Consider the following 27428-nt stretch of genomic DNA (forward strand, 5'->3'; position numbering starts at 1 on the left):
CAAGTAGTCAGCAAAATTCTCTGGCATATTTATTAATCAAGACAACTATTTGCATCCTGATGATGTTTCTGCATAGCTTGCTGCCTTCCTGCTCTGGGCACAGACTTAACAGATACCTGGAAATCCCAGAAAATGGTCGCTGTACAGGTCTACAGCAGCTCTACTTCTTTAGCATGCATTGCCCAATACGCAGTAAGACTGGTATACCTTAAAAGGTGTCTTGTGGGTATCAGCTATATACATCGCACTTGCAACAGGTCTGATGTGTCCACTCGCAGCGCTTGCTGTACAGAGGCAGTTTTGTGCCTCCAGACGATCTGTGAAGGCACAGCCCAACTCAAGTATGTCAAACCTAACGCTCTGTCACGGAGGTACGCTAAAACTAACCCGAACGAAGGACAAGCTCCAACAACTTTATTTCACAAAACAACCAAAACCACACAACAGAAACCAATGAGAAACAGGGGTAAACCAAAATCAGTCAACACTCCAGTAACATTTAACACATAATAGGTTCGAGGTGCCAGTCGGGGTATTGATACTACACATCAATACACACAGGAATGATGATCCAAAGAGGGCACACACACTCACTCACAAGGCGGGAAGCTCTCTCCCTCCCGTGGGTACCCAGGAGATGCAGTCGTGCACCCGGGGGCTGGGTGGTGAGGGCTCACTCAAAGATATGCGTAAGAAATCACTCGCCCCTAAGGAGGTGAGGGCACTCGATCCCCTGAAGTTTCCTCAGGCGGCGTGCCAGCCCAAGAGGAGGGGTTCCAAACACAAACCCACGACTCTCAAACACTCCCCCAAGGGGGTCTCCGGCGGCGCCCCATGTATACCCTGGGTGGGATCTGAGCTGTGGTCATCACTGGCCATGATGCAGAAGCCTCTCCGAGCCCAGGCGCCTCACTGGCTGCGAGCCCTGCCCGGCGGCCGAGGGGCCCCGCTCCGCCTGCTCCCCCTGCCGCAGGGTGCGCGTGCCGGCGGGCAGGGCACGGCATAAAAGGCGCGAAAATGAGGCGCGAAAAGCCGGTGACCGCCATGTTAAAAGCCCCGCTCGCCATGGGGGGCTGGGGCAGGCAGAGTGTACCTGTGACATGCCTTTAGAGCTGCTACGTGCAACTATACTTTTTAGGTTTTGTAATTTAGGCTTTGTAGTTTACACGATCCCGTCTGAGATCATCAAACCCACAGACACCTGATGATGAATAAGTCACTCAAGAAAAAGTGCTACCGAGAAGGAGGTCCTTAGAGTACCAGTTTTACAGAGGCCACTTCTTAAACGGCTTAAACCCGTCCTGGTTATAATCTGAGAGGAGTCAAACGTGACAGCCATGAAATAATGCCTCCCTGGGCTGAGATGAATGTGTGAATACCACCTGGAAATCTGATAGCCCCATGCACAAAGGTTTGATTTACCTGGATTAACCAAAACCATGTGAGCACTTCAGCGTATTCTGAAATGGACTTTTGTGAAAAAGATACTTCTATTGGCATAATATTACAAAGTATCTTAGTTGCAGTGTTTCTGCATGTTTTCATACCTAGGACTTATTTTAGGGAAGAAACTAGTAGTCTGATTGCCTGGAGGATAAACACACGCTCTGTGTTGTGTAGAGGGAAAATCCCATTCTTGCCTCATGTTTGCTTCAACAGTAATTTTATAGCAGGCTAGTAAGCCGTATGGTGAGCAATGATGGTTTCCAGACACCAGCTAGTAGGAAGCAGAGCTGCTAATGCTGTTGAAATAGGAGTCTGTTTTTTCTGGCTTTCCTTAAACAAAATTTACAATCCCATTTCTCCCTTTCTTAGGGAAAAAAGCTGCTCTATATTTCAACTGCGTAACTTTCATTTCAGATTAAAATAAAACCAATAAAATGCGTAAATGGAGAAAATATAAAGCCTGTGCCTAAGAGATAGCGAATATCATGTGACTTTGCCAGTAGAAAGTTTCTTTCGAAGTAAAATTACAGCAGAATATACTGTAATAACTACATCTTCAGAAAGGGGTGGGCGGATCTGAAAAAAATCCCTCACATTTTGGATATACAACACTGCAAAGAAGACTGGGACCCCTAAATTCCTTTGAGGAGCTGCTCTCATTCTTTGTAGACATTCCCAGAACGAAGATTATATTGTCTGTCATGGGGGACTTAGCAAGCTTGGCATCCACGGCCGTTGCGGGTGAGGGAGCTGGTTAATTACTTTCATTTCCTACAGTAACTAGCACAGAAGTAATGTTAATTTCTTTACTTTTATATTCATAAATTATACATGTTCCAAGAACTGCAGCATTCTCAGTTATGGCAAATGAATATGATATTAATATGCTTTATATGATAATTCCCCTCAGACAAGCTAAAGACATCATTTTATGCTTAAATCTGCAATTCCTCCAAAACAGATCTGAGGCTTTTTCTTACTATTTATTTATGCTACAGAAGTCTAAGATAAAGCTGCCACTTATGCATACTTTGCTGGAAGCATGCATAGGTGATGATTTTTTTTGAACCTAGGTGAAAATATTATAGCGGTGTAATCCAGCTGTTCATTTTGCACCTCTAGCAACGGAAAATGGTATGATGGCAGATATGCAATGAATTTTTTGACTTAAGGACTCTGAATGAAAACAGCCAATTCTGCCTGTTAAAATCTAAAACTAGAAAACTATGGTAAAAATGATCATTATTACTGCATTTCATTAATCTGCAACCAAGAAAAAAGTGACTTTGTACTGAAAAGCAAAAAGCGATTGCTCGGTAAAGCCTGACATTTTAGGTGAAAGACTTGGAAACACTTTCGAGTGATTTAAATAACAACTCTCATTGGAACTGGTTGCTATTGTGAGTTTATTTTCTCATATTTGCACAAAACTGACCCTCTAATTGTATTGTTATACGGACCATTTATTAATAGGAGTGGAGTTCATATCTTAATAAGAGAGGAGCTTAAAAGTGGAGGCCACCAAATTACACATCTGAAGTCTGCAAGCAGATCAGGTGGCCTCGGGTTCAGGGTAGGCATGAGAAGATACATGCAAGACGGTATTTCAAAACAAACATCTCCAAAAGTATTTCTTCTGTGTTTTTTGTTTTTGTTTTTTTTTTTAATTTCAAACTCAATAAAATTCAACATATAGAAAGAATCTTCATTGCTTCAGAAGCAATAGTCATAGATGAAATAATAGAAAATCTCATTGTACAATTAAGGAAAATGAACTTCCACTCCTAATCATTAGTGAAGCTGAAGTCTGATTGTACGGAGATTTAGGAAGTCAAATTCTAATTAATAGGGGGCCTTCAAAAATATTCCTAAACCAATTACTTGTTAGCTCAGGAAAGAAGGAAATGATGGCACATTCATGACAATGATTTGAACTAATTAATCCCAGCTGCACAGTACGGGGGATGCTGCATTACTAGTGGTGCCATGTTCTAGACCAAAATTTAAAACAGAAGCTTAGAGATGCCAAGGCACTTCATATATATACAAAAGACAGTTAGTATGACTATCCTCAAAAAATTAAAAAAAATAATTCTGTCTAGGTCCTTTGTTGTTTTCATAAACTTGTGTTATCATACTAATAGAAATACACCACTTGAATGCAACGGGCGCTGTCATGCACAAGGCTGTACAAAGAGGGCTGTACAAACCAAACAAAAAGTCTTTGGCCAAAGAGCTCGCAATTCAGGTATAAGTAAGAGACAGCAGATGGATGCAGGGAAGGAGTCAATATAAGCCATATGTTGAAGCAGAGTCTTAGTGACTGACCATTGCTCACTGCTATATTTGGCTTCTAGATCAAGGGAGTTCTGAGAAAAGTCTTCAAGGGTGTTAACAAGGTGGTTTTGTAGCCATTGATGGACAGCTCTTCCCAGGCATGAGGGAAAGTAGTGAAGAAGGCAAGAAAGTTTTGTTGAGGTGATAGAAAGGGCAGTGGAGGCCAGCCACCAGGAGAAGTTAATGCAGGAGTCAACCTTTCAGTGCTGAATAAGTGAAGTGGCTTGGAGAAGCTGGATTAACATTCAGATTGTGGAAGCATGTAACTTCTGTTTGACATAACCGAGGGGGCAGAGCCAATGAAGTTTGCTCAGAAACAGAGTGGGAGGAAGACCAACGTGGGTAAAGGGTTAGGAAAATGAATGGGCACGAGAAGGACAACACTGCATTTGTCGTGCCCACCATAAGACTTCACACTGGTGTCATCAAGTGAAGCCATGGAAGAGACCTTAAGAGGTGTGTGCATCTAGTATGCTACAGATATACTCTAGGAAGTCTCTAACACATTTACACTGCTTTTAACAAAGAACGGCATCTTATGGCATCTTCGCTGGTAGCGTTCTAACACTGTAATGTCCACCTTGGCAATTCGTTACAGAAGTCTTCTGTAATGCTGCTTAGAGTTACTGGAGAACAGTCAGTAACCGCTACATTTCCCATATATTCTTATTCTGCTGCCAGTGAGGACATTCAGCTCAATATGATTTACATGACTATATCATTTGTAAAATCATAACCCTTTATAAAAAATGCTGAAGGCCTTTTGGACTGAAAGGCCCAGCTCAGGAAAATATATGCTTAGCATCAACCACGTAAGTACCTATAGTCAATAACAAAAATGCTGTCTGTATCCACAGGTATCTGAGGTGTTACTACTGGGCAGTTCGTACTTTAATCACCATCGGTGGCCTTCCAGAACCACAAACCCTGTTTGAGATAGTTTTTCAACTGCTGAATTTTTTCTTGGGTGTCTTCGTCTTCTCCAGCTTAATTGGCCAGGTACATCAAGAAATCAATAACTAGATACGTTCAAATTACTGTAATGTAGTGATAATATATTCAATTTAATGAAGTTTAGTTCTGGGAAGAAGTTTAGCTTCCATCTGAATGTCCCTCTATTTAACTGTCATCCGTACTTATTCTTCTGACAAATACATATGTTTAATCAGTTCCCAGTTTTGTAGCCCTTTTGCACACAAGCTGATTTAAAGCCAAGACTCTGCAGGACACGGATGATTCTTGAAGCTATGTATAATTCCTTTTTTCCTCCTCACAGCCAAGGAGACAGTTCCTTAACATTCACACTATACTGTTAAATCTGATATAAAAATTATAATTGTAGGTATGATATTAATATGTACACATTATTGAATAAGTCATGCTTGATACTACTGCCAATAGAATGCTGTTAATGGAAATCCCATGATTTCTGTCAAACTAGAATTCTTCTCTCTTCCATAACTTACAATGTATTTGTTAACCTGAAAATTAACTGTTTTCTATTTCTCTTGGTTCTCTCAAAAAAAAGCCCATAGCACAGCAAAACAGTTATATTTCCAAATGAATATAACTGAAATATTTCTGGCTTGAAACTATTAAACTTGGGCTTTAGATCCATAGGTTTTAAAATACCTTGCCTACAGAAAAACAAATGCCATGGTTCCTATTTGAGGCTGTGTCTTATCTAATTCCTGTAGAAATTATTCCAGACCTTTTGAATTGTACATGTCTGTTATTGAAAGTATTATTATGAAAAAATAAATATGAAAACTGAAATTTTATTTTTATTGTGAATACAGGATTTGAAAAGTTCCATCAAACAGCTAAAAATTGCATGTCTCTTGCTGTTTAGAAGTGCAAGAAGAGACAATCATCACAAAACAGACTCTTGCTTATAGGATTTAAAATTCATCCACAAACAAGAATTACCAAAAATAAAACAAAGTAGTTCATATAAAATATTTCTTCTGGAAAAAGTATTGAATTCAAGTATATTGGATTAAACTTCAGAGTTTGCATATTTATAATTTTTCCTATATTGATATAACTGTCAATGAAAGCACCATTCCCCAAGAAGATTCTGCAGATTAGTTTTTATAACCAGTATAGTCATTTGCAGACTCAAAATCTTAAATTAAAACCTTAAATTAAATTAAAACCTTAAATCTTAACACACAAACAGCTTCATTGCAGTTTGTTATAATTCCTGTTTACAAAGAGCTCTTAAAATTACTGAGTTATTCCTGGTTTAGCACACTTGCCTAAAAAATGTTATTCCTACTGCAATCAATTACATCTCTGTAACAAAGAGCAGAATTCAGCCCACCGGCACACTAATCCTTGGCCACTGCAGTATGAAGCCATTCGACTAAAAACACGTCTACATAGTTATGCTTTTGAAGTAGGAACATCTAGGAACATTAACTCATCCACTTCCTAAAACCTAAATTACATTTGTGTTGGAATGTTAAATGATGTTCTTGCACTAAAATCGTCAAGGACAACTTTCAGCGCAAAGTGCATTTTTAGGACTGATCTAGATTCACTTAACTATATAAACAGTGGCAGGTTCTTAATTCTAGTGGTGCCAGCTGATGTTATTTGGAGAAGTTTAGCCCAGTTTGCTTCACTTCTGACTTGCATTGCACACCAAATGCAGAGCAGCTTTATTATGGATTTTTAAGAAAATCATTATCTGTATTTTTCTTCCATGTCCAGAAATATGAGGCAGAAGAATAAGCTAAAAGCCACAAGTGATTCCTTTAAAATCATAAATATAGACTTTCCAACATAATTGGATTAAATCTGTAATGCTTCTGAAAAAGCAGGTGAAGCACCTATTCAAAACATGCAGCTGAATGTATAATTAATCAATGATTTTGCAAACAAGTGTTTTATTCTTGTTATATGTTGTTGACAAGATATTCAAATCAGGACTAGTTTTGCTGAAATGTGTAGTAACAACAACTGATGTTTGCAGATGAGAGATGTAATTGGAGCAGCTACAGCAGGACAGAACTACTACCGTTCCTGTATGGACAACACTGTCTCCTATATGAACACTTATTCTATTCCAAAAGTGGTCCAAAATCGTGTTCGAACCTGGTATGAATACACATGGCAGTCTCAGGGAATGCTGGGTAAGGCTTTCCAATTCCAGTTATGTAGCAACTCCAAGTGGGAATGGTTGTGTAGATACAGATAGAGGGTGAAATTCACATTTCCTCTTTTCTGAATTGCATGTGAGAAGTGAGGAGGGTATTCAGTTTACTTTAGAAAAGAACTCCAAAGCAATATGATGCTTACTATTTCACAAAGTCTATTAATTTATACAATGTTCTGGTTATAACTTTAGACAGGATATGTAACTTAAAAGACAATATCTTAGTAAAAGCATATTAGCAGCTTCCTCATTTGAACTCATAAATGCTGGTATAGCTCCAGTAAGTTATTTTTCTGTACAATGCTCATTTTTATGGACATTCTTTCATTCTTCGTTTATATTTTCTAACTAACAGAGTTTGCTTTTTCTTTCTTTTACAGATGAATCAGAATTACTGGAGCAGATGCCAACCAAAATGCAATTAGCCATTGCAATTGATGTGAACTTTGCCATTGTCAATAAAGTTGACTTATTCAAAGCAAGTAGTTTTACAGGGGAATGCGAAAATGTGTGGTATTCCTGAAACAGAAACCTTGTTTTGTGCATCTTGCAACACTTGAAAACATGTTTGTTAATATGCAAGGCAAAATAGGTCTAAGAAATATTTCAGTCAATGGAGACATGTCAGGACAAAGCCAAGTGCCCGCCTTTGAATTTTTTGTGTCAAAGCACATTAAAAAAGAAGGCAAATGAGATTAAGACACAGTCCCATTGTATCAACATATTAAAGCTGATGTTATGGTCACATTGTAAGTGATTTCAGAGTATAACTAATCTCAAGAGTCAGACATAGAAGAATGTAGTTTTTAATAAAATTCACCTTGCCTTGCTGTATACCACCTACCACTGCCTGAGAGATCACCAATGCTATGTGTACTGGCAACATAGCTTCGATGTAGTGAATGCTACTTTTTGTGCAAAGGAGCTTTCTCTTTGTTATCATGACAGTTTTCCAGAGATGCAGTTTAAATGTGGTCCTTAATATTGGATTTTTGACAACAAAACCAAGGAGACACTGCCTTTTTAGAAGTAGTCTCGACATATATAGTAACCTTAACACTAATTTGTTTGCTAGGATAATTGCGAAAAAATCACATGATATCTATGTATAAACGTTACATATCTTCATAGTTTCTGCCACATTTGCTGAAGAGATGGAATTCATAGTTTCATACCAACATTTGACATAATCTGGGTTTTTTTTCCCTGGATCAGTAAAAAAAAAAAAAAACCACGTAAGAGACCCATAAAGCTGTGAACATAGCACTAACCGAGCTTCCACACCAAGTTTAGATGTACAGAAGCTTACTTTGTAAAAAATGAAGAGATGGTCAACCTAAAGGGAACTTTATAAGTACCTGAAATTACAATTGTTTCAGTCTCTTCTCTGCTCTAAAAGCTGATCCTTATGATGTTTTGAGTTTGCATTCCACTTACGAATCTCTGGATCATTCATGTGTTGTTGGGTTTTGCTGCCCAGTGTAAGCACTAATAATCACTTGTCTTACTGAATTAATAGAGCAATCAATTCTAACTATTTTAACAGGGGTGCGATACCCAGATGATATATGACATGCTGCTAAGGTTGAAATCCATTGTGTATTTACCTGGTGACTTTGTCTGCAAAAAGGTGAGCATTGTCATCTCTTAAATAATAACTGTAGTATGTATTTTAGAAAAAGAGTTCAGATAGCGGTCAACAGCGTCCTTTAAATAAAATTAATCCTGAGTGAATTAGATACCATAAAAGTAATTAAGGAACTCTGTGTAATAGTAACAAATCTGCTCTCAAGTTTCAGCCTAGAACAAGACAATATGGATTTTATTACTTACATTATCAAACATAAAATTATAGTAATGTGGGAAAGTACTTACTGTAAATATGGCTTATCTAATGATACATCATGAAGTTTTAATATTTAAAATGGAGCAAGCTTAATTTTTTTATACATATATACGTACAACCTAGCCTGCAGATCTCAATCTATGCTGCTTTCCATGTCCTTCATTTGTGTATTCAGAAACTCTTAAGTGGAATTATCCAAGAATGTAGAAAATACACTGCATCCCATACCACTCCTTACAGGAGGATCTAATCTGGCTCTACCTTCCCTCACTGCTCTGAGCCATCTCCACATTTCCAGGTGAATGCTGTCACGCTGTCCCTTAGCAAAGACATCAATCTTCTCTTAGCATTTTGGCTCAAACATGGCCTTATAGTAACACAGGTAGATAGCTCAGCTTCTGACCAAGTGAACCCAAGTCTCTTTTCAAAAGGCGCGTAAACATACTTATAGGCAGCGTTGGATGTAATTAAAGCACGGGGGATGGTGAAGTATCAGTACTGTTACTGTTCTGGCAAATGACCCACAGTTCATACCTCACCCAGAAGTGACCATCAGAACCCCAAATTGGCCTTTAGCAGTTCTGGTCCAGGATTTTCACTGCGGTCCTGCTCCCTCCAAGAGTTAACCATATGATCCTCTTCCCAAATGCTGAGTTAGTCCCACTGACTCCAGAGTGTAGCAAGTTAAGCATTTGTGAATGCGCTGAAGGATCAGGTGTGTCCCTTCAAAGACCAATCCCAGAATTACTGTTGGCTAGGAAGGGTGGAAGAGTAGTTTGGTGTGTTTGCTTGTACAATGCACAGCATGAAAGGATCTTAGACTGCAGCTGGGACTCTGCCACAACAGAGATAATAAATGACAGTAACAGATTCAAGGTCTTGATCCTGCAGTCAGATGCAAACAGTTCTCAAAAAGGATGGATTACAAGAAATGGAAGTATCATTTTATTCCAGCTTGATCCAGAGCTAAAAGGCTGCTCACTTGTATAGATCACTTGTATAGATCTACTATGGCCAACAACCATAGTAATCCCATTAATGCTGTAACATGTAGTAGGGAATAAAACCCTGTTGGAACTACCTCATCCTTGGATGTATGTTGGCCTCATCGTACTTTACCAAGGAGGCTCCGACATGCAGGCTTGGAGGTGCAAGGGAAGGGATAGGAAGTGCAAGCCCTGCGTTTTCCGTTCTGGCTTTGTCGCTGTTGCCTTTTCACTTTTAAAATGAAATTGCTGCTTTGCCTCAGTTACTCCAGCTGCATGAGTAGAAAAATATTTATTTCCCTGTCTTACTGAGATGTTCTGAGGACTGTTACAATCATGTTTGTGAAGTCCATTATATTACTCCAGTTTGCCTGCTTTTTACTGTGTATACTGATGTCATGCTTTGAAACCTAGTAGATCATGTGAAGGAAAATAAACTAACAATCTCTTAAACCATCCAGCGATTACATAAAAGTAGACAAAGTTTTGAATGATTGTTTATTCTTATTTTCCTTTTAAATTAGGTAAGTGATGATTAGAAATAATAATGTAAAAACTGAAGCTTTTTAGACCATGAAGCATAGGCTATTTTTGCGCTTCTCTGTTATTAAATATGCTGCTGAAGTACTTTAGTGTCCACTAGAATAGCTGATGGAAATGACTGCTACAATTCTGATTATTATCTCGTCTTCTTTTTCCAAGCTGGCCTAGATGGTCTTACTCCTGTTCAAACATTGTTCCACATCACAATTAGATCTGCCAAAGTCAGTCCTTGCTCTTGTGCTCAGTGCTAGGAAAAGTAGCGCAAACATTTATTTCTCCATAATACCAGTAAACCTGTTTATGAGAAAGTGGAAAGATATTTAAAGAATAGTTTCTGAGATTATTCTAACAAAAAAACACTGCCCTGCTAAAACATGGGATCTCTATGTGTTTGTGTGCCCAGGGAGAGATCGGCAGAGAGATGTACATCATTAAACAGGGCGAAGTTCAAGTCCTTGGAGGCCCTGATGGTACAAAAGTCCTGGTTACACTAAGAGCAGGAGCTGTATTTGGGGAGATCAGGTGGGTCCATCACTATTTTTAACACTTTCTTTAGAACTGGTCAAATAATCAATGGTTGTTTAACTTCTCTGTGGTAAGCATGACATCTACCATGGGGAGGCTGGAAAGCTGGTAGGATCAACCAAGATGACACTGAGCAAGGAGATGCAGGTAAGTGAAGGAAAATCTAAGTGAAACATCAGAGACTAATCTGGCAAGATCCAAGACCAGTGTTTTGGGCAATGTACACAGGGATACGTACACTATGTATGATTCTTCACTATGAGGGTGGTGAGGCACTGGAACAGGTTGCCCAGAGAAGTTGTGGATGCCCCATCCCTGGCAGTGTTCAAGGCCAGGTTGGATGGAGCTTTGAGCAACCTGGTCTAGTGGGAGGTGTCTCTGCCCATGGCAGGGGGGTTGGAAGCACATGATCTTTAAGGTCCCTTCCAACCCAAACCATTCTGTGATTCTATGATATACAGACAGATTTCTCCTTCAGCTTTTAAAAGATTTAACACATCTTCCTGTTCCGAGGTCTGCAATACAGCAGGACCAAATGCATTTTATTACCTGTATAGTGAGACTAGGTGACCTTACACAGCAGATGGTAAAAATGATAATTAATTTCCAACAAAGGAGATAAAAAATCTAAAATAGCAAATAAGCCTGGCTCATTTAGGAGCTGAAATAGGAATTAAGTTGCCAAAAATCAGACATCCACATTTGAAAGTGTATTTGTTTAAGAGCATACAAAACAAGAAAAAGGCTGACAGACCAGATTTTTGGGTATGAGTTTATCTGGAGGAGAAAATTTTTCTGAGGTGGTTACAAATGTTTTTTATATTCTCCATGTGGTTGCTATGCAAAATCCATTAACTCTTATGGGCCATGTTCCCCAATTAGCCAACCAAGTGCTAGATTTTAGGCACTGCATCCCCTGCTGAGGTTGGCCTGAGGAAAAGTAATAAAATACATGTGCTGCTGCATGTGATAAACTGGATTCTTGATTTCTTCCAGCTGCCTTCCTGTTATTGTTAATCCTCTTGCTGGTAGCTTTAATCTGTCTTTTGAAAAGCAGTAATCAGCTCTGTGCCAGGTTTACATTTATCTTCTACTTGTGTCTCCCTTTGTGGTAGGGGAAACATTCCCATTTATCCCGTGACATGCATACAGAACTTGCTTAGACCTCAAGTGGAAAACACCTGATATATCCCATAGATACAGACCTTTTTCATTGAGTGGGAAAGTGCAATTATGTCAGCTCTTTGAGAGAAGGTTATTTGAAAGATATTCTCTGTGTGACAATATAATACCTGAGCAAAGCCTCAAAACAAAATGCTGTATTGTAAGTTATGTAGAAAGGCTGAGAATGCACTGGTTTTCAGTAAGGGCTGAATAATGAAAAGATAAAACAAAAAGCTACAGCAGCCCAGATATGTAACACACACATAGTTTTCAATTATTTATTAGTCTTGCACTTAGAGCGAGGACTTTATTTTTTAAACTGAGAAATTATAATGATTGGTTTTAAAACAAGGAAGGAATTTTCAAACTTTTGATCTAACACCGGTGAGCATTTGTTTCTGTGTGAGAACTACACAACGGCCTTTAAAGATTCATTTCCCAGTAGGTGTTACTCTCCACATAATTGCCAATATGGCCAGTAAACCCCTCAGCAATGCTATAACCCTATGTTCCCAGTCTTGTTTTATTTATCATTGACCTACCGCGGCAGCATACCACTTCAGACACACGTAATTTGCATATAAATGACAGGCAGTCATTTACTCAAGGAGAAAATACACAGCAACTGGCAGACATCTCCAAAATTGAAAAAAAGCAAAGGCATGAAGCACCAAGTGTATCGGTAGAGATTTATCCTCTTCCTTGTGGTGAAGTATTAGAAAATAATGAGTTTGTGTAGCGCCTCTCTCTATGTTTTGTCAAGGTCTTCTGAATACTGTATAACAGAAGAAAATGAAAAACATATTCTTTAAAGGATGAAATATTGCTTCATTTAGCACACCCATGTTTTCCCCTCAGTATTCATAGTGTGGATATCACCTGATATCAGACTGATTTCCTTCTGATTTCTGATTCAAGATTTGTTTAGAGAAATATGCCAGCTTCATTCCAAGGGGTTTAACTACATGATTTGTAAGACACTTGCTATTTAATTTCACTCTGTTCAAAATGCATGTAAATGGTGCTTAAAAAGTCTCTGTGAGCAAAGGAGTTGCAGAAAACAAAAAATGTTTATTTCAAAAAATTTCCTTGAATTATACTAGAAGGCCAATGCAAGACTAATGTCAAACAAGTCCTTTGCCAATTTCACCCTTGAAAATTTTTACAGAAACAGATTAAGTAATAGCAGTTGCCTTCCAATTAACATCTTACCCTCATTACTACTTTCCTGCATAGATAATATCAGTTTGGGGAAGCAAAATAATCTCGGAATCAGAGGCAAACAGATTGCTGCCTTAATGAGAGCCTGTCTGCACAGACAATTGAGAAAGAGAGAAATTCAACTATAACACAACACTTCATTAGCCCAGAAAAATTTACACTTTAAGCCAGATGTCCTTGTTCATCCATTTACTGTTATTTCACTAGAAAAATTTCCTATCAGAAAATGGTAATTCTGGAAAAAAATAAAATATTTCTCCATTATGTGTAAATTTTTGACAGGAAGATCTCTAAACGTTTGGTCTCAGCTTCAGCCCTTCAGCTGTTTTGTAACTTTAACTTTTAGTAAAAAAAAAATGAAAACTAAAGGGAGTATTTAGCTTTGTGAAAGATTACGTTTTCCACTTTGGCCCAGGATTTCGCACAAAGTGGCAGCTGCTGCTTTTCAATGAGCTCTGCCCTTTGGTGTGTGACATCCTGCTCCGAAGCAAGACCCAGACCTATTTCCCTTTCCTGACTTACCAGTTCTCTCCATAAGCACATAGGTGCTGAGCTGAGCCGTCACAACGCTGCAAGTTCAGCTGATACCACACACCATTCCCTGGATCAATTTGCTAATTTAAATGAACAGCAGCTTCCTACAGAGATCAGCTATTAAAAAAAAAAAAAAAAAAAGATAAGCTGAGTCATCACTCTGACAACTTTATACCTCTAAATTAAATTTGCTAGCATAAGGATTCAAAAGTTATCATCTCATACTAATATTACAGCATTTCAGGCTAAAAACTGGACTAAAAAATATAAGGTAAAAAAAGCAAATTTCTCTGTTAATATAGATATTACATTATGAAGAACCATTGCAAGGCAAATGCAGGGGTTTTTTTAAATTTGGCCTATCATGTAACTCCTAGCACGCTAGCCAAAACAGATTCAATGATGAAGTCCATAACGCTGCCCTTAGTCAAAGCTGATTCTGTTTGAGCAAGGACTGCTTTACCTGTAAAATTCACCTCACATCATCACCATAACGAAAAAGTTGATCTCTTTAGTCCTAGCCTGCCTCAATAAAATGAGCTTTCTGTTAGGAAGGCCTGAAAATGATTGTTCAATGACTTGTTGAGAAGTGATTCATCAGAACTCAAAAGCTGTTCGCAATTTTCTTTAGCTGCTTTTCTTATTGTGCAAATAGTTTTATTCTATCTGAGGAATTGTACAGAATTGTTTAAAAAGAAGACAATATACTGCATTTTCAGCTTGAGTTCATATATTGATTGCTATCTCGGGTTGCAGAAAAACACTGTGTGTGTGTGTGTGTGTCTCTGTGTAAAAACAGCCTTGTACACAGTTGCAGAGGTCTCATACTATCCTTTATAAATCAAGTATAATGTATTATCTGTATGATCTAATATTTATATATGTTCTATAAATATATTTAATAATAAAACCAATATTTATATATCCTTGATTAATATTTTGGATAAGTATTAATTCACATTTTATGGGGTCAAAACTATCCTTTATTAATAACTTTTAAATTTAGATATTACTAAATATGCTCTAAAAATATTAACTCACTGGGAAATATTTAAGGGACGAATTTTAGGGTAGATCTCCTTGAATACAGTGAGAAAGCAATTTTAGTATTAAAAGCAAAATGCAACTTCTCTTGCTTATCACCACAGCTGAGAAGTGAAGTCTCTTCATTTCATTTGCTTAATGCAAGATGAACAATTTAATTTTTATTTGTACAACTTCTAAGTTTTATGTGGATATCCTTCCTATGGCCAACTGCTGCTTCCTAAACTGGTCTAATGCCTTACTTTGAAAACAAAATAGCCTTCTTTTTCTGGCAGACACATTTGTAACTGTCAGCTTGAAAGACCTTCCTAATCCATATCATTCAACTTGCCAACATTCAAACGTGAGATGTTGTATGTGAGAGAACTGAAAACCAGAGTCCCACAGAAGTTATTCACTCAGGAAAATTAGAATTCTTGGAGAATCATTCATTCATTGTAAATAACTCAATAATAACAGACTTGCGCTGCTCTACTTCTGATGTAAATCATTTTCAACAATAAAATTGAGGAAATGCCAAGTTCACATGAGGACTAAACCAAATGCAGTCCTTGCAGTGGGTGTCTCTCAGGAGGAATGTCTCTATCTAGCAAGACTTTTCACAGTCCTTAGCATCTACATATGCCTGACCAGTAGTGACAATTTGCCTTCCTAAGGCAAGAAGATATTTCTAATCTTAACTGCAAAGGGACTTTACAGAACATCAGATAGAACAGCTGGTTACGTAAATGAGCTCTACGATGACTTTAATAGAGAACCACCAGCAAAGAGATTCCTCACTAGGGCAAGTAACAATGTGACTGATGATGTTTATTATTTTAATTCCAGCCTGTTAGCTGCAGGTGGAGGAAATCGAAGGACTGCCAACGTGGTGGCTCATGGTTTTGCCAACCTTTTCATCCTGGACAAGAAAACACTCAATGAAATCTTGGTGCACTATCCTGACTCAGAAAAGCTTCTCATGAAGAAAGCAAAGTATGTCCTAATAACAGTTTTTAAATCACATTATTTAGCTGAGGAATGGACAGTTGTGGCTTCTAGACAGATTGGCATTCCTTTCTTGGAAGAGTAACAGATGTAAACACGTTTGTATTTAGAGGTCAGATTTGCCTGGTAGTATCTAGTGGAGGTCATGGTCTTGGCAGGGATTCCAAGGGTTGTGGAACTGTAGAAAGTAGAATGAAGTCCTGAATGTCGTTGCCTTCTCCCTTGTATTTGAGGTAACAAAACAAATAGGAGATTGCATATCAGGACTCCTTATATAATCAAGAAAGAAACTGCAGGACGGATGTCAATTAAGGAGTAGGTTTTCAAAGATGCAACCGAACACTCGCAATTAATTCTACAGAAATATGCTTCAATGCGCCCACAGACTTGTATGCATTTCCAAAACCTTAAGCAGTAGTTAGGAATGGATTTAAAGTAAGGCCCAACAAGATGGAAGTACACAGATTAGAGAGGTGTGCATTTTGTTCAAAAGGATTCTAAAATGGGATTTCAAACCCAAACTGCTTTTCATCTTGCTTTGGCTGTAGCTTGCCAGGATCACCATTTCCCCACCTTTGAAAGGGCAAAATATTGTCAGATTTTGTCATAAAATTATGACAAAATGAGTACCCTGCTACCTTGTAAAAGATCCAAATCCATGAAACAGTTTGTCATTACTAGTATACTTCAGCACTCTTACTGTTCTGAGCTGTTGCCTTGCATTGCTATCAAAGGTTGGAAGGTTACTCCCAGACTTGAAATTCCACCAGAGAAGACTAAACATAGCATAGGAGTGACATTTTGTTTAGGGAATTGCTAGCAGATGGTTACATTCAGCATGTTTCAGCAGCCCTGGTTGTCAAATGACAGTAGCTTGAGAATCATCACATCCCTGAGGAACAAGGAACCTAGACACAGAATGGGCCGATTGCCCAATTTTCAAAACCAGCATCAACAGGTAGAAAGGTGGAACAAATCCACTGACTGATGGTCCCCAGCACTTATCCTTCCTGACTTTTCTCCAGCTTCTTTCTAAACAGTTGTACGACCATCATTACTTGTTATTCCCATCTCTCTGTCCCACACTACCACCTTCTGCTTTCTTGCCCACCCTAATCATATCCTGCCAAGCCATTAAATTCTGCTTCCTCCAGATAGATGGATAATAATCATCCATCCTTCTTACCTGCACACCCATTTGGGCCCAAAGTCTTCCCTAGATACCAGCCTAGATACAGCATTTTAAAGATAGGCAGTACCTGCCCTGTGCTGGAGGCCATGTATTCTGCTCAACTGTCTAGGCATCCACTAATTCTTCCAAAACTCCTGTGCTCTATGTATGGTCAGCCATGTCCCTAGAAAAACTAGGCACCAACAGGAGACTTGTGCACTGTTTTGATAAAGATTGCAGTTATGTTCAGTTTTGGAATCAAGTTATCATTTGCTCTGCCCTGGGAGTTTTACGTTAGAGTTCTCTGTAGGATTGCATTGGCCATCCCACACCTTTAAAGGGCTCCTTGAAATAAACTCAAAGGAGTTATTCAAGCAAGAAATTTGTTATATTATCACCTGCCTGATAGTCACTGTATGGTCTTTACATAATAAACCCATGCAAGCTGCTGAAGCGTACTTTTAAAATTCATTACAATAAAACTTAAAAAAAGTAAAATCTTCACTTCTGAAATTCCCAAAGTTACAAAGTACAAGACGCTGGAGAAAATTATAGTATTATGGGATTTACTGTACTTCAGACTGCAAGTATAGTCCTTGCTCATAAAAAAAACCTTAAGTGAGGGCTTTTGCAAGGATAGAAAAGTTGCCCTGAAAACTGTACAGTAACCTAATAGAAATTGAAAGCATGGGAACCCTCTGCTTTTCACTGGTTCCATCTATCTTGGAACTGTCATCTAATCTTTACCCTTGTCACTCATTCTCACTTCTTGTCATTATGGTTGCAAATCCATACAGCTACGGAAGGGTGTGAAAATCTAGTCTGCCACATGATTAGCAGTAATTTTTATATCTTCAGGGTATCTTCTACTGAAGAAGAAGAAAAATAAGTACCACTGTCTTACCTGACCTATAAGAGATGAGCCATGCTGTATTAGAAAACCTGGCTTGTATCAGGAATAGTGTGGCCAGCAGGACCAGGGAAGTGATTGTCCCCTTGTACTTGGCACTGGTGAGGCCGCACCTTGAATACTGTGTTCAGTTTTGGGCCCCTCACTACAAGAAAGACATCGAGGTGCTGGAGCGTGTCCAGAGAAGGGCAATGAAGTTGGTGAAGGGTCTAGAGCACAAGTCTTATGGGGAGCGGCTGAGGGAGCTGGGGTTGTTTAGTCTGGAGAAGAGGAGGCTGAGGGGAGACCTTATTGCTCTCTACAACTACCTGAAAGGAGGTTGTAGCGAGGTGGGGGTTGGTCTCTTCTCCCAAGTAACAAGTGATAGGACAAGAGGAAATGGCCTCAAGCTGTGCCAGGGGAAGTTTAGGTTGGATATTAGGAGAAACTTCTTCACCGAAAGGGTAGTCAGGCACTGGAACAGGCTGCCCAGGGAAGTGGCTGAGTCTCCATCCCTGGAGGTATTTAAAAGACAGGTAGATGTGGTGCTTAGGGACATGGTTTAGTGGTGGACTTGGCAGTGCTAGGTTTATAGTTGGACTCGATGATCTTAAGGGTCTTTTCCAACTTAAATGATTCTATGATTCTAACTCCAAATTAGAACAGTAGCCTCCAACTCTACCAGAGCCCAGGGTAAAACCCTTACCCTTTCCAGCTTTGCTTTTGTGACGACCTGGGACAAAAAAAAATTCACTGGAAAAGTTGCCAGATTTTAATCCATCAATGTGACATTTTAGCTTTGCAGAACTTTGCTCGGTTTCACGGCACTGGTGCGTGTTCTCATTTCTTCCTGTCTCCAGGGTGCTGCTGAAGGAGAAGGGGAAACCTGCTCCAGGACCACCAGTGAAACCAGCACTGGGCTTGGCCAGTCTGTTTGGGAAGAAACAGGAAACTCCAAAATTGTTTAAAGCGATGCTTGGAGGTAGAGGAAAAGAAGGCCTTGCTAGGCTGCTGCAGCTGAAGAGAGAACAAGACATTCAGGTAATGCCACAGAAAAGAGAGTACATAATTCCAGGTTTTGAAGAGGGAAACAGGAAAGATGCTGGGAGGGCCTGGGCAAACAGAGTAGATGAAAACATAGCCTTACTGCAATCCACAGCAAAAACTCCCAGTAGCTGAGATCTAATCACGGTACCTAATCTCTGTAAACACTAATTCTAAAATTTAGCTCAGATCTTCCTGGACCTGGACTCTATGCAGAGCAGAGAAAACAAAAGCAAAGAAAAAGCAAGAAAAAAGCAAGCAAACAAAAATCCTCAAAGAAAGTAAGGATAAAATAGACTTTACAAAGACCCTAAGGGCATCTGATCTTCTAGTTTTATGTAAACAACAGTAAATACAGAAATATCCTAACACAGTAATCTGATCCAGCTGACTCAAGCACACGGTGAACTTTCCAATTCAAAGTCAGATCTTTGGTTGTCACAAATCCTGAAGACAAAATTTAAAGTTTAGCCCACACATCTGAAACTGATTAAATCTCTAATATATTGCACTTATGAGAAAACTGTTATTTTAGTTAATGAAAAATAATTCCCACATTATACTCTGTTCTGAAAAATTTTAATGTGAATAAGAACTAGCTCAGTTCTACGTATTTCCCAAAGGTGGCAGAAGTCTTTTCTGTCTTTATAGCTGAACTGGCAGTGGTTTTATTTATTTTTTTAAGTTAAAGAACTTCGACTACAACACTATGATTGGAACAGAAACACTGCTCAATTTCATGTGTATTTGTGAACTTAATAGCAAATAGGCTTGGCCAAGGAACTGGGGCACTGGACAATATGTCAAGGTTTATGTAACACTTTTTCTTTCTATATTAGTGCAAGTACATAAAGGAAGGCAAGATCTAAGGAAGGGCTGTGTGCCCCAAAACGAGCCTGTTTCATCCTGTTTCATTCATATTAATAAGAAGCAGATACTATCACTGTCCGCAAACTTTCCCTAGGTTTTATATTGACATTCTGATTCTGAAATTGCATTTTTCATTTAGAAACTGATCTTCAGCACCTAAATACAAATTTACATACGTTGCATACCATTAATCACAGTATCCACGCTGTGCCTTTCCACTGCATATACAGAATAGCACTACCTACTGAATTTCTTCTGCAGCATTGGAAAACATTTAACTTCTCGTTTCTAGGAAACTCAAGCTGAAGCAGAGCATAAGCCTGAAGAAGAGGAGAAGAAACCCGAGGAGCCTGCGGCCTCACCTGCGCCCCCTGCACAAAAGGAAGAGCTGAATGCAGATGCTAAGCCTAAACCACCTGCAGTTATGCAGAGAGGAACCTCTAAAGAGTCTCTGATCATTACTATGTCTCCATCCCCCAGAGCAGGAGAAGGAGAGATCCTTAAAGTTGAAGTTAAAGAGAAAAAAAAGAAATAGATGGTGCTTTGGCCTGTGGCCCCATCTGTTGTCTTGCTGAATTCAGACGGCTAGCGTGACTTTGCTTTTGGGTACAAAAGATTAAAAGTAGAGACTACTCAAGAGAAAAATCTACCCCACCGCCTCTTTTTCTTTCCCTCTTCTCCTGAGACAACTGGACAAATTTATATACTTATCTCTTCACCTTGAGCCTGAAGAGAGAACTGCTCATGTAACAGGAATTAGAGCTCAGATTGTATTTCAGGACCACTTGTTTCTTGTTTGATCCATGCTCTCCCTTATCTCTTACTCTATCTTGTTCCTGCTTCTCCTCTTCCCTCTCCTGTTCATCCTCGCTTTCTTATTGCTGTTCCTGTTGCTCAGTTTGCTCTTAATTTTTGTATGTGTTCTTTTCTATTTTCTTTTCTGGTTTCCCATAGTTATCCTTTTTCTTGTTACTGCCCTACTGTTGCTGAGGTTACTTATGTTTCTTCCGATTCTTCTCTCTCCTCCCCTTATACTTCTCATCAGTGACGGGCTTTTGTAACCAGCGTGGCTCAGTGCAGAAAGCTGTGATGCTCTGTGGTGGCATGTTTTAAGTTGGGACAGCGGGCTACAAAACAAAACCATTGTCAAAAGAGAAAATCACAAAATACACAAAGGGGGAAGCAGATTGCAGAATTATTGCCAGCCTTTTGAAAGCACAAGCATCGGCTCCAGTTGTCTTTGGTGAATAAACACGGCAACAACTTAGATATTTCCCCCCCACCCCAGGGCTGACCTTTAACTGCGGGCTGCCGATTTACACGTTTGATCTTCTCATGGCATTGGGCATAAATAACCCTCTCTGAAGAACAAGCAGTTGATACTGGCTAACTTTTTGAAGAATCTTGCAGTCTAAACTGGCCACTTTCAAAATAAGGGCTATTTTATAAGAAGCAGGATTTATACTTTCTGGCTCCGTGATGCATAGTTTCAGCCAATGCTCCAGTTGTTCACTTCAACCACAGACCTTAACTGATGGTGCAGAGAGAGCCCCGGGCCTTACCAGAGCGGAGCTACACCGTACCTGTGAACGGAAGTAAATCCTTTACCAGCGCCGCAGCTGGGATGCAGCTTCCCAACAAGGAGTTCCCACGCTGCCAACCTTCTGCATCGACTCATCACAGAAAGGGATGCAATATTAAACAAAAGGCTGAAGCTGTATTTTAAGCTTAATTATCAATTACTTTTCTCTCTTCCATGGGTTTGCATCTCCTCTCTCTTCCTGTCCACTTCCCGTCCCCACTGGATGAACAGCTCTGGGAACTAAGACCATTATGCAGAGGCCAAGCCAAGAAACCATAAGGACAGGCTTCACAGCTCCTCAGCTGACCAGCCACCCAAGGCAGGCACCAGGCCAAAATTAAACATTTACTTTGCAAGCTATATATGATCCTATAGGCCATGCATTCTGTAGGCCTGTTCTTTAAAGCCTTTGAACTTCTCTCATCAGAGGCAAAGCTGGCAGCCCAACCAGAACCAGTGGGAGCTTTGCCTGAGTAAAAGCTGGATGACTGAATTCCGTATGTTGTATGTTCCACACATCCTCTGACATGACCAAAACCCAAATCTCTCTCAAAAATCAAGTTCTGTCACGTCAGCAGTGAGGTCAAGGTTCAGCTGCTACATGGGAAGAACCATCTTTATTTGTACATTACTTGTTATCTGATATGTAAGAAAAAAGGATGTCACAACAGAGGTAGAAAACGCTAAGATGCATCATAAAGAATTATTCATCTATTGCACATCCAGGAACACCTCAATACAACCCCAAAATTAGAAATATTGCAGAACTGCTTCACAAATGAGGCCTTCTGTGAATAATAATGATCTATGAATTCATTACAATATACAGTTCTCACATCTTTTTATTCAGAGAGAGTTGTCAAAACATTATGGAAGGGGGAAAAAAACACATAAACCCCCATATTTTAACATTGTGATATTAACGAGTAAATCTTTCTCATTGCAAAAGATCCAATCCCCTTCTGCCTACACAAATGCTGCCATGTAACTTCAAACATTTTCACTGTCGGCATACTTGAGTTCATCCGTCACACACTGACATATACTACAAATAAGGGCTGAGACTGCAGCAGCAAGCATGACACTGCAGCAACAAAGCATCCCACGAGTTGCGGCTTTGCTACAGCTCTTAACAGCTCAGGATTGCAGGAAAACCTGTCAGTTCTGCCTGCAAAATTACCAAGTTATGCACAGCTCCTATGTTCCTTAGATCCAGAATGAAAGACGAGAAATGTCAGCATTTGGAGAAGATCACGGCCACACAGAAGTAACAGCCATCTGGTTTTCTCTGGGTTCAGAGCACAAGTCTTACAAGGAGCGGCTGAGGGAGCTGGGGTTGTTTAGCCTGGAGAAGAGGAGGCTGAGGGGAGACCTTATCGCTCTCTACAACTACCTGAAAGGAGGTTGTAGCGAAGTGAGGGGTTGGTCTCTTCTCCCAAGTAACAAGCGATAGGACAAGAGGAAATGGCCTCAAGTTGCACCAAGGGAGGTTTAGACTGGATATTAGGAAAAACTTCTTCACGGAAAGGTTGGTCGGGCACTGGAACAGGCTGCCCAGGGAAGTGGCTGAGTCTCCATCCCTGGAGGTATTTAAAAGACAGGTAGATGTGGTGCTTAGGGACATGGCTTAGTGGTGGACTTGGCAGTGCTAGGTTTATAGTTGGACTCGATGATCTTAAGGGTCTTTTCCAACTTAAATGATTCTATGATTCTATGACATCCTACTTTTCTGTTATTGGAGTATCTTCCACTTCCCAAAATTCCTCCATTTTTGGGGGTGGGCACAGGCAGGAAGGGTCCAAGAATCCAAGTTGCAACTATTTATAGGGCTTTCACCAGAAGGAAGGACACAAGAAAGGTCAAGACCTGCTCCTTTTGTAAGATGTATTAAACACCTTTCAGGAACTTACTCTAGAGCACTTACAAAATGCAACTTCCAGTGTCAGACTTCATTAAGGTTCTGTATGACATCAGACTCTGCTGCAACGCTGTCTCTCTAGTATCTCTCAGTTTCGCAATGAAGTATCTCAGACTTGACTACGTTTGAGTATCAAGAAACTGAAGGGTGGAGTAGGACAATGTATCTGAAAACTAAAAATAAGCAAATCTCCATGTCTCTCTACTTAAAATGTAGATGCTGTTCTGAAAAAGAGATTTGGAAAACCTGGTAATAATTGTATGAAATAAGCATGCATGGGAGAACTCTTACATGGCAAAGAGCATGAAACAGTCACTGCTAAAACTGTCCAATTTTAGAATATCTTCTTGCTAAAAGCCTGTACGTGATGGTTTATGAAATATACACTGCACATTCATAACCTGAGTGAAAAAGCATTTTTCCTCTCATCTGATAATACTTGTTATAAATCTGAGCTGTTCAGCCTGTGGAATACTCATCATAGGAACTGCAAAAGCAGCATTGATCATTACACAGAAAATGCTGAATATAAAAGTACAACAGAAGAACAGTATACTGAAATTATATTTTTAATGCATAGGCTTTGTAAATCAGTTACCTTCATCAGAACTGAAATACACAGGAAAGTAAAAAATTCTGGTTACAGGTTATTTCTCTGCTGTACATATGTATATATTACGAACATTAAATGGCAAAAAGCATCTGATTATGAAGACTGCTATACATCATTTTTATCACAAGGTGGTGCAAGTGACCTACAAGCACATTCACTTTATAAAACTTTGAGGATATTTTGCTTTGTCACCCTCACACTAATAAGGCATTTTTTACATGTAAAAATAAACAAACAAAAAATGGCAAAACAACAAAATAACTCCCCTCCCCCTTGACTCACCAACTGCTGCATTCCTTGACTCAGAATATTGCTTCAGCCTAACTTGGAAGTACCCAAATTTTCCAACAGGCTGTTAGCTGCATACCTCTAAGAGGAGTTATACTGCGAAAATGGTTCTTGTCGCTATCAGGTCTGACACACTCTTCTTTTACACACAATAGGGCACATTGAGAAGTGTTGTTGATATGCTATTTAATTCCCTAAGCTTGAGGAACATGGGACACTTTTCCAATAAGAGAGAATGAATTCTCTACTGTAGAAACTCAGAATTTCTGTATAGAATACAGACAAAACAAAATGGTTTACGTATTTTATATGCAGCACCTATTTAGTATAATAATAGCTATTAACACACTTAAATGCATTTAAATGCATGTCTATGGTAACTTAAAACAGAATTGGTAACAGAACTCAGATGCAGCATTATATTTTTGGCAGAGAGCTCAGAGGCACTTCAGTAGTATCCTGTACTCCTATCAGCACTACCCATCCACATCAATGAACCTAGACAAAGCATTAATACTGCATCCCGTTATCTCTGTACATGGAGGATGTAGCTGTGAAACAGTTTACTGTTCCAAAATCATACAATATCAATTTGCAGCAGTGTGATTTAGGTTCATTATAACTACTTCCTTGATCTTAGTATTTTGTGTTGCATATCTGGCATGACACTTCATTATAATTTATGTACAAAGTAGTTAACATGCTTGCACTACACTGATAAAAAGCCTGTAGATTTTTATATAAACAAACACATGAATTCGATTTAAAAAAAACAAAGAGCTTGGCTTAATATGAAACAAAACCTCTCCCTTAGTATTCCACTACCAAAACTATTTAGCACCCCCTTCCACCAAAGAAAATAGGAGTGGAGAACAACATACTCACTTGTGATAACCAGTAAACTGTCTACAAAACATTTGGTATATTTTACAGGTTGTGTAAGACAATCTCAATATATATAATCTTTCATCCATCAATGTTAATGTGAATTCAGATTTTTGACATTATACATGTATGAAAAAAAAAATTAAAAATAAACCACACAGAGCAGCTCCCGCAACTAAAAAAAAGTAACATAAAGTCTCACACACTATGACCTGGTGCAACCTTGAGTGCCCAAGTATGCTAAATTTAGTGTTAGTCCATTCTTGTTCTTACATGTTACAGCTAGACCATCCAAAATCAGATCAGCTGGATGTTTAACTCTAAACCACTTCAAATGTGGAACTGCAAAATTAATCTTCAAGATGGGCGTTTTGGAAGTGATAAATGAGACCTTTACATCCACTTACGTTACGCGCACTGACAGGATCAGAAGAGATCCTCAGCAAGCAGCATGCAACTGGGAGACGAGGAAGCTTCATCTGTTCACTAAGCAAACGGCACATGATTTACACTTGGTGTAAATGGTGAAGAGAAAACTCAAGCCAAGAAAATAAACCAGAAGTTGTTTTCCCTAGAGAAACACAATATGATTATAGGATTAGAGCTTAGAGACTTTCTTATGTCTTCCCACTGGGAGGGAAGAGGGAAGATTGTTTTTTTTTTGCAGGCACTTTTCATTAGTGAGCTCATGAAAAAGAAGCTTGATTCAAAATACGACAAAACCAATATAAATTGGGTAGCACTTTCAACAACTGTCTTTGCTTGAAAATATGCAGTTATAAATCAGACAAGCACTTTTTAACTAAAAAGTGAATTCCCACTTCACAAAAAGCCCTTTAAAGATCAATAGTCATGACTGTTTTATGGGAAAAAAACAAAACAAAAAAACCCAACCAAAATAAAATCTGAAGTTCCCATTTTCCAGTACAGTACACACTGAAAAACATCTTACAGCCTTTACAATAGCAGCCTCAAAGGCCAATGGTATTCTTCTGAGATGATAGAAGTTTACCTTGATTCACCCTAGTTCTCCCTGTACTACCTTAAGAGACTGCATATTATGAAAGAATATATACTTTAATGACTTGATTGGCTCATGTTCACACAGCCCTGAATCCCAGGCTTTGGCCAAAGGCACCGAAGTGACAAATGTGAAGCAGGCATGCAAGGAGGGCCTTTACACTCTGTTCTGGCACTTGTCTAATTAGGAAACTCCTGTGACAAAATTTTGTTATGGTGGCTTAATAGGCACAGAAGCTTGAAGTATTCCAAATTTGTTGAAGCACCTACAAACTTTTACCTGCTTGGTGGGAATATACCCTCTTTTTCATTTCAGAATGGTTTTATGATCACTGAGAAACTGCAGTCCTCAGTGCCGATCCCCACAAAAGTAACTGAACGCTCCCACTGGCCATATTTATCAAACAGGCAGCTGTTCTGCTTCCAGCCGTTCTCCCCCTTCTCTCTGCATATTCAGCCTCTTTTTCTCCACTCTTACTTTTCAAAATAAAACGCACCTGTGTAAGCCCTATCTCTCAAATCAACATCAAATATTAACACAATTACAATTTTGGCCCTTAAAAGGCACGCTTGGCAAAGTGATTTGCAGGCAAAAGCTAACAGACGTTACCATACAGAGGTGCGTGTATACACGTATACAGAAGTATCTTGAGACCAAAGTCTGTAGTACGGCAAGTAAAGCAAGCACAAAGTCTCAGCATCCCTGCTCAGCCCATTCACTTTGCAGCAGGATTCTTAGGAGGTTGCAGTTTGTAGGTGCTGAAGTAGTTCACCACTTGCTGAGGGACTTCTGCGAGGACACACTGCGCCAGAGCTTCTTTTGGAGACTTACAAAAAAAGAACACCAAGTTTCAGTTTCTACCAACTGTTAAAGGAGATCCTAAGATGGGTAATAAGCACCTCCTCTACTAGGCCAAGTTAAAGTCCGACATTTTACAGAGGACTTTACACAGCACCCTTGTGGGACAGACAGAAGCTTCCCTCACATCTTTACCTTCTCACTCGCATTACCAGGAACCAGCTGGCTGCCTTGTTCCACTTCACTAACAGGAGCTGGGTGCACAAAAGGGCTGCCGTGTCTGAAGATACCTTCTGTCATACGAAGTACACACACACAGCGCAGACATCGAACTTCAGCCATGTAAACACACTTCCACTATCTGCTTAAGATGACGCTTCAGGGGCTTGTCTAAACATCTGCAATCTCTTGCACCGAGTGTCATCCACAGTAACTGTATTGCTACAGAGCAGCCCTTCTAGAGACACTGTTTTTACTCTAAGATTACGTATCCATGGGGAAAAAAAAGCGCATCTTTTTCTAGAAACCGAAAGCATTTGAATATATAATTTTA

At 39.3% G+C, this 27428-nt stretch overlaps 2 protein-coding genes across 15 annotated transcripts in view; one reads left to right on the forward strand and one right to left on the reverse strand.

The window, feature by feature from the left end:
• The window catches only part of CNGB3 (cyclic nucleotide gated channel subunit beta 3), a 61291-nt gene extending 40795 nt beyond the window's left edge, over positions 1-20496 (forward strand). The window contains exons 10-17 of the mRNA XM_087734657.1: positions 4641-4782; positions 6764-6923; positions 7327-7424; positions 8493-8576; positions 10725-10843; positions 15638-15784; positions 18717-18897; positions 20063-20496. Of these exons, the coding sequence (XP_087590783.1) occupies positions 4641-4782; positions 6764-6923; positions 7327-7424; positions 8493-8576; positions 10725-10843; positions 15638-15784; positions 18717-18897; positions 20063-20305 (1174 nt within the window). The 3' untranslated portion in view covers positions 20306-20496. The remainder of the gene's footprint in view (positions 1-4640; positions 4783-6763; positions 6924-7326; positions 7425-8492; positions 8577-10724; positions 10844-15637; positions 15785-18716; positions 18898-20062) is intronic.
• The window catches only part of CPNE3 (copine 3), a 43046-nt gene continuing 29371 nt past the window's right edge, over positions 13754-27428 (reverse strand). For 3 of the 14 annotated variants that reach the window (XM_087750319.1, XM_087750350.1, XM_087750340.1), the window contains one exon: positions 23824-26903. In XM_087750319.1, the coding sequence (XP_087606445.1) occupies positions 26793-26903 (111 nt within the window). In that variant the 3' untranslated portion in view covers positions 23824-26792. Of the gene's footprint in view, positions 13883-18613; positions 18874-20489; positions 23444-23823; positions 26904-27428 lie in introns of those variants that run through there. The other 11 variants (XR_015703096.1, XR_015703097.1, XR_015703078.1 and 8 more) reach the window with 11 other exon arrangements.

The sequence above is a fragment of the Nipponia nippon genome, unplaced genomic scaffold (assembly GCF_047370975.1).
Source record: "Nipponia nippon isolate SJK-2023a ecotype South Korea unplaced genomic scaffold, ASM4737097v1 scaffold_1, whole genome shotgun sequence".
In the NCBI taxonomy this organism is placed as follows: Eukaryota; Metazoa; Chordata; class Aves; order Pelecaniformes; family Threskiornithidae; genus Nipponia; species Nipponia nippon.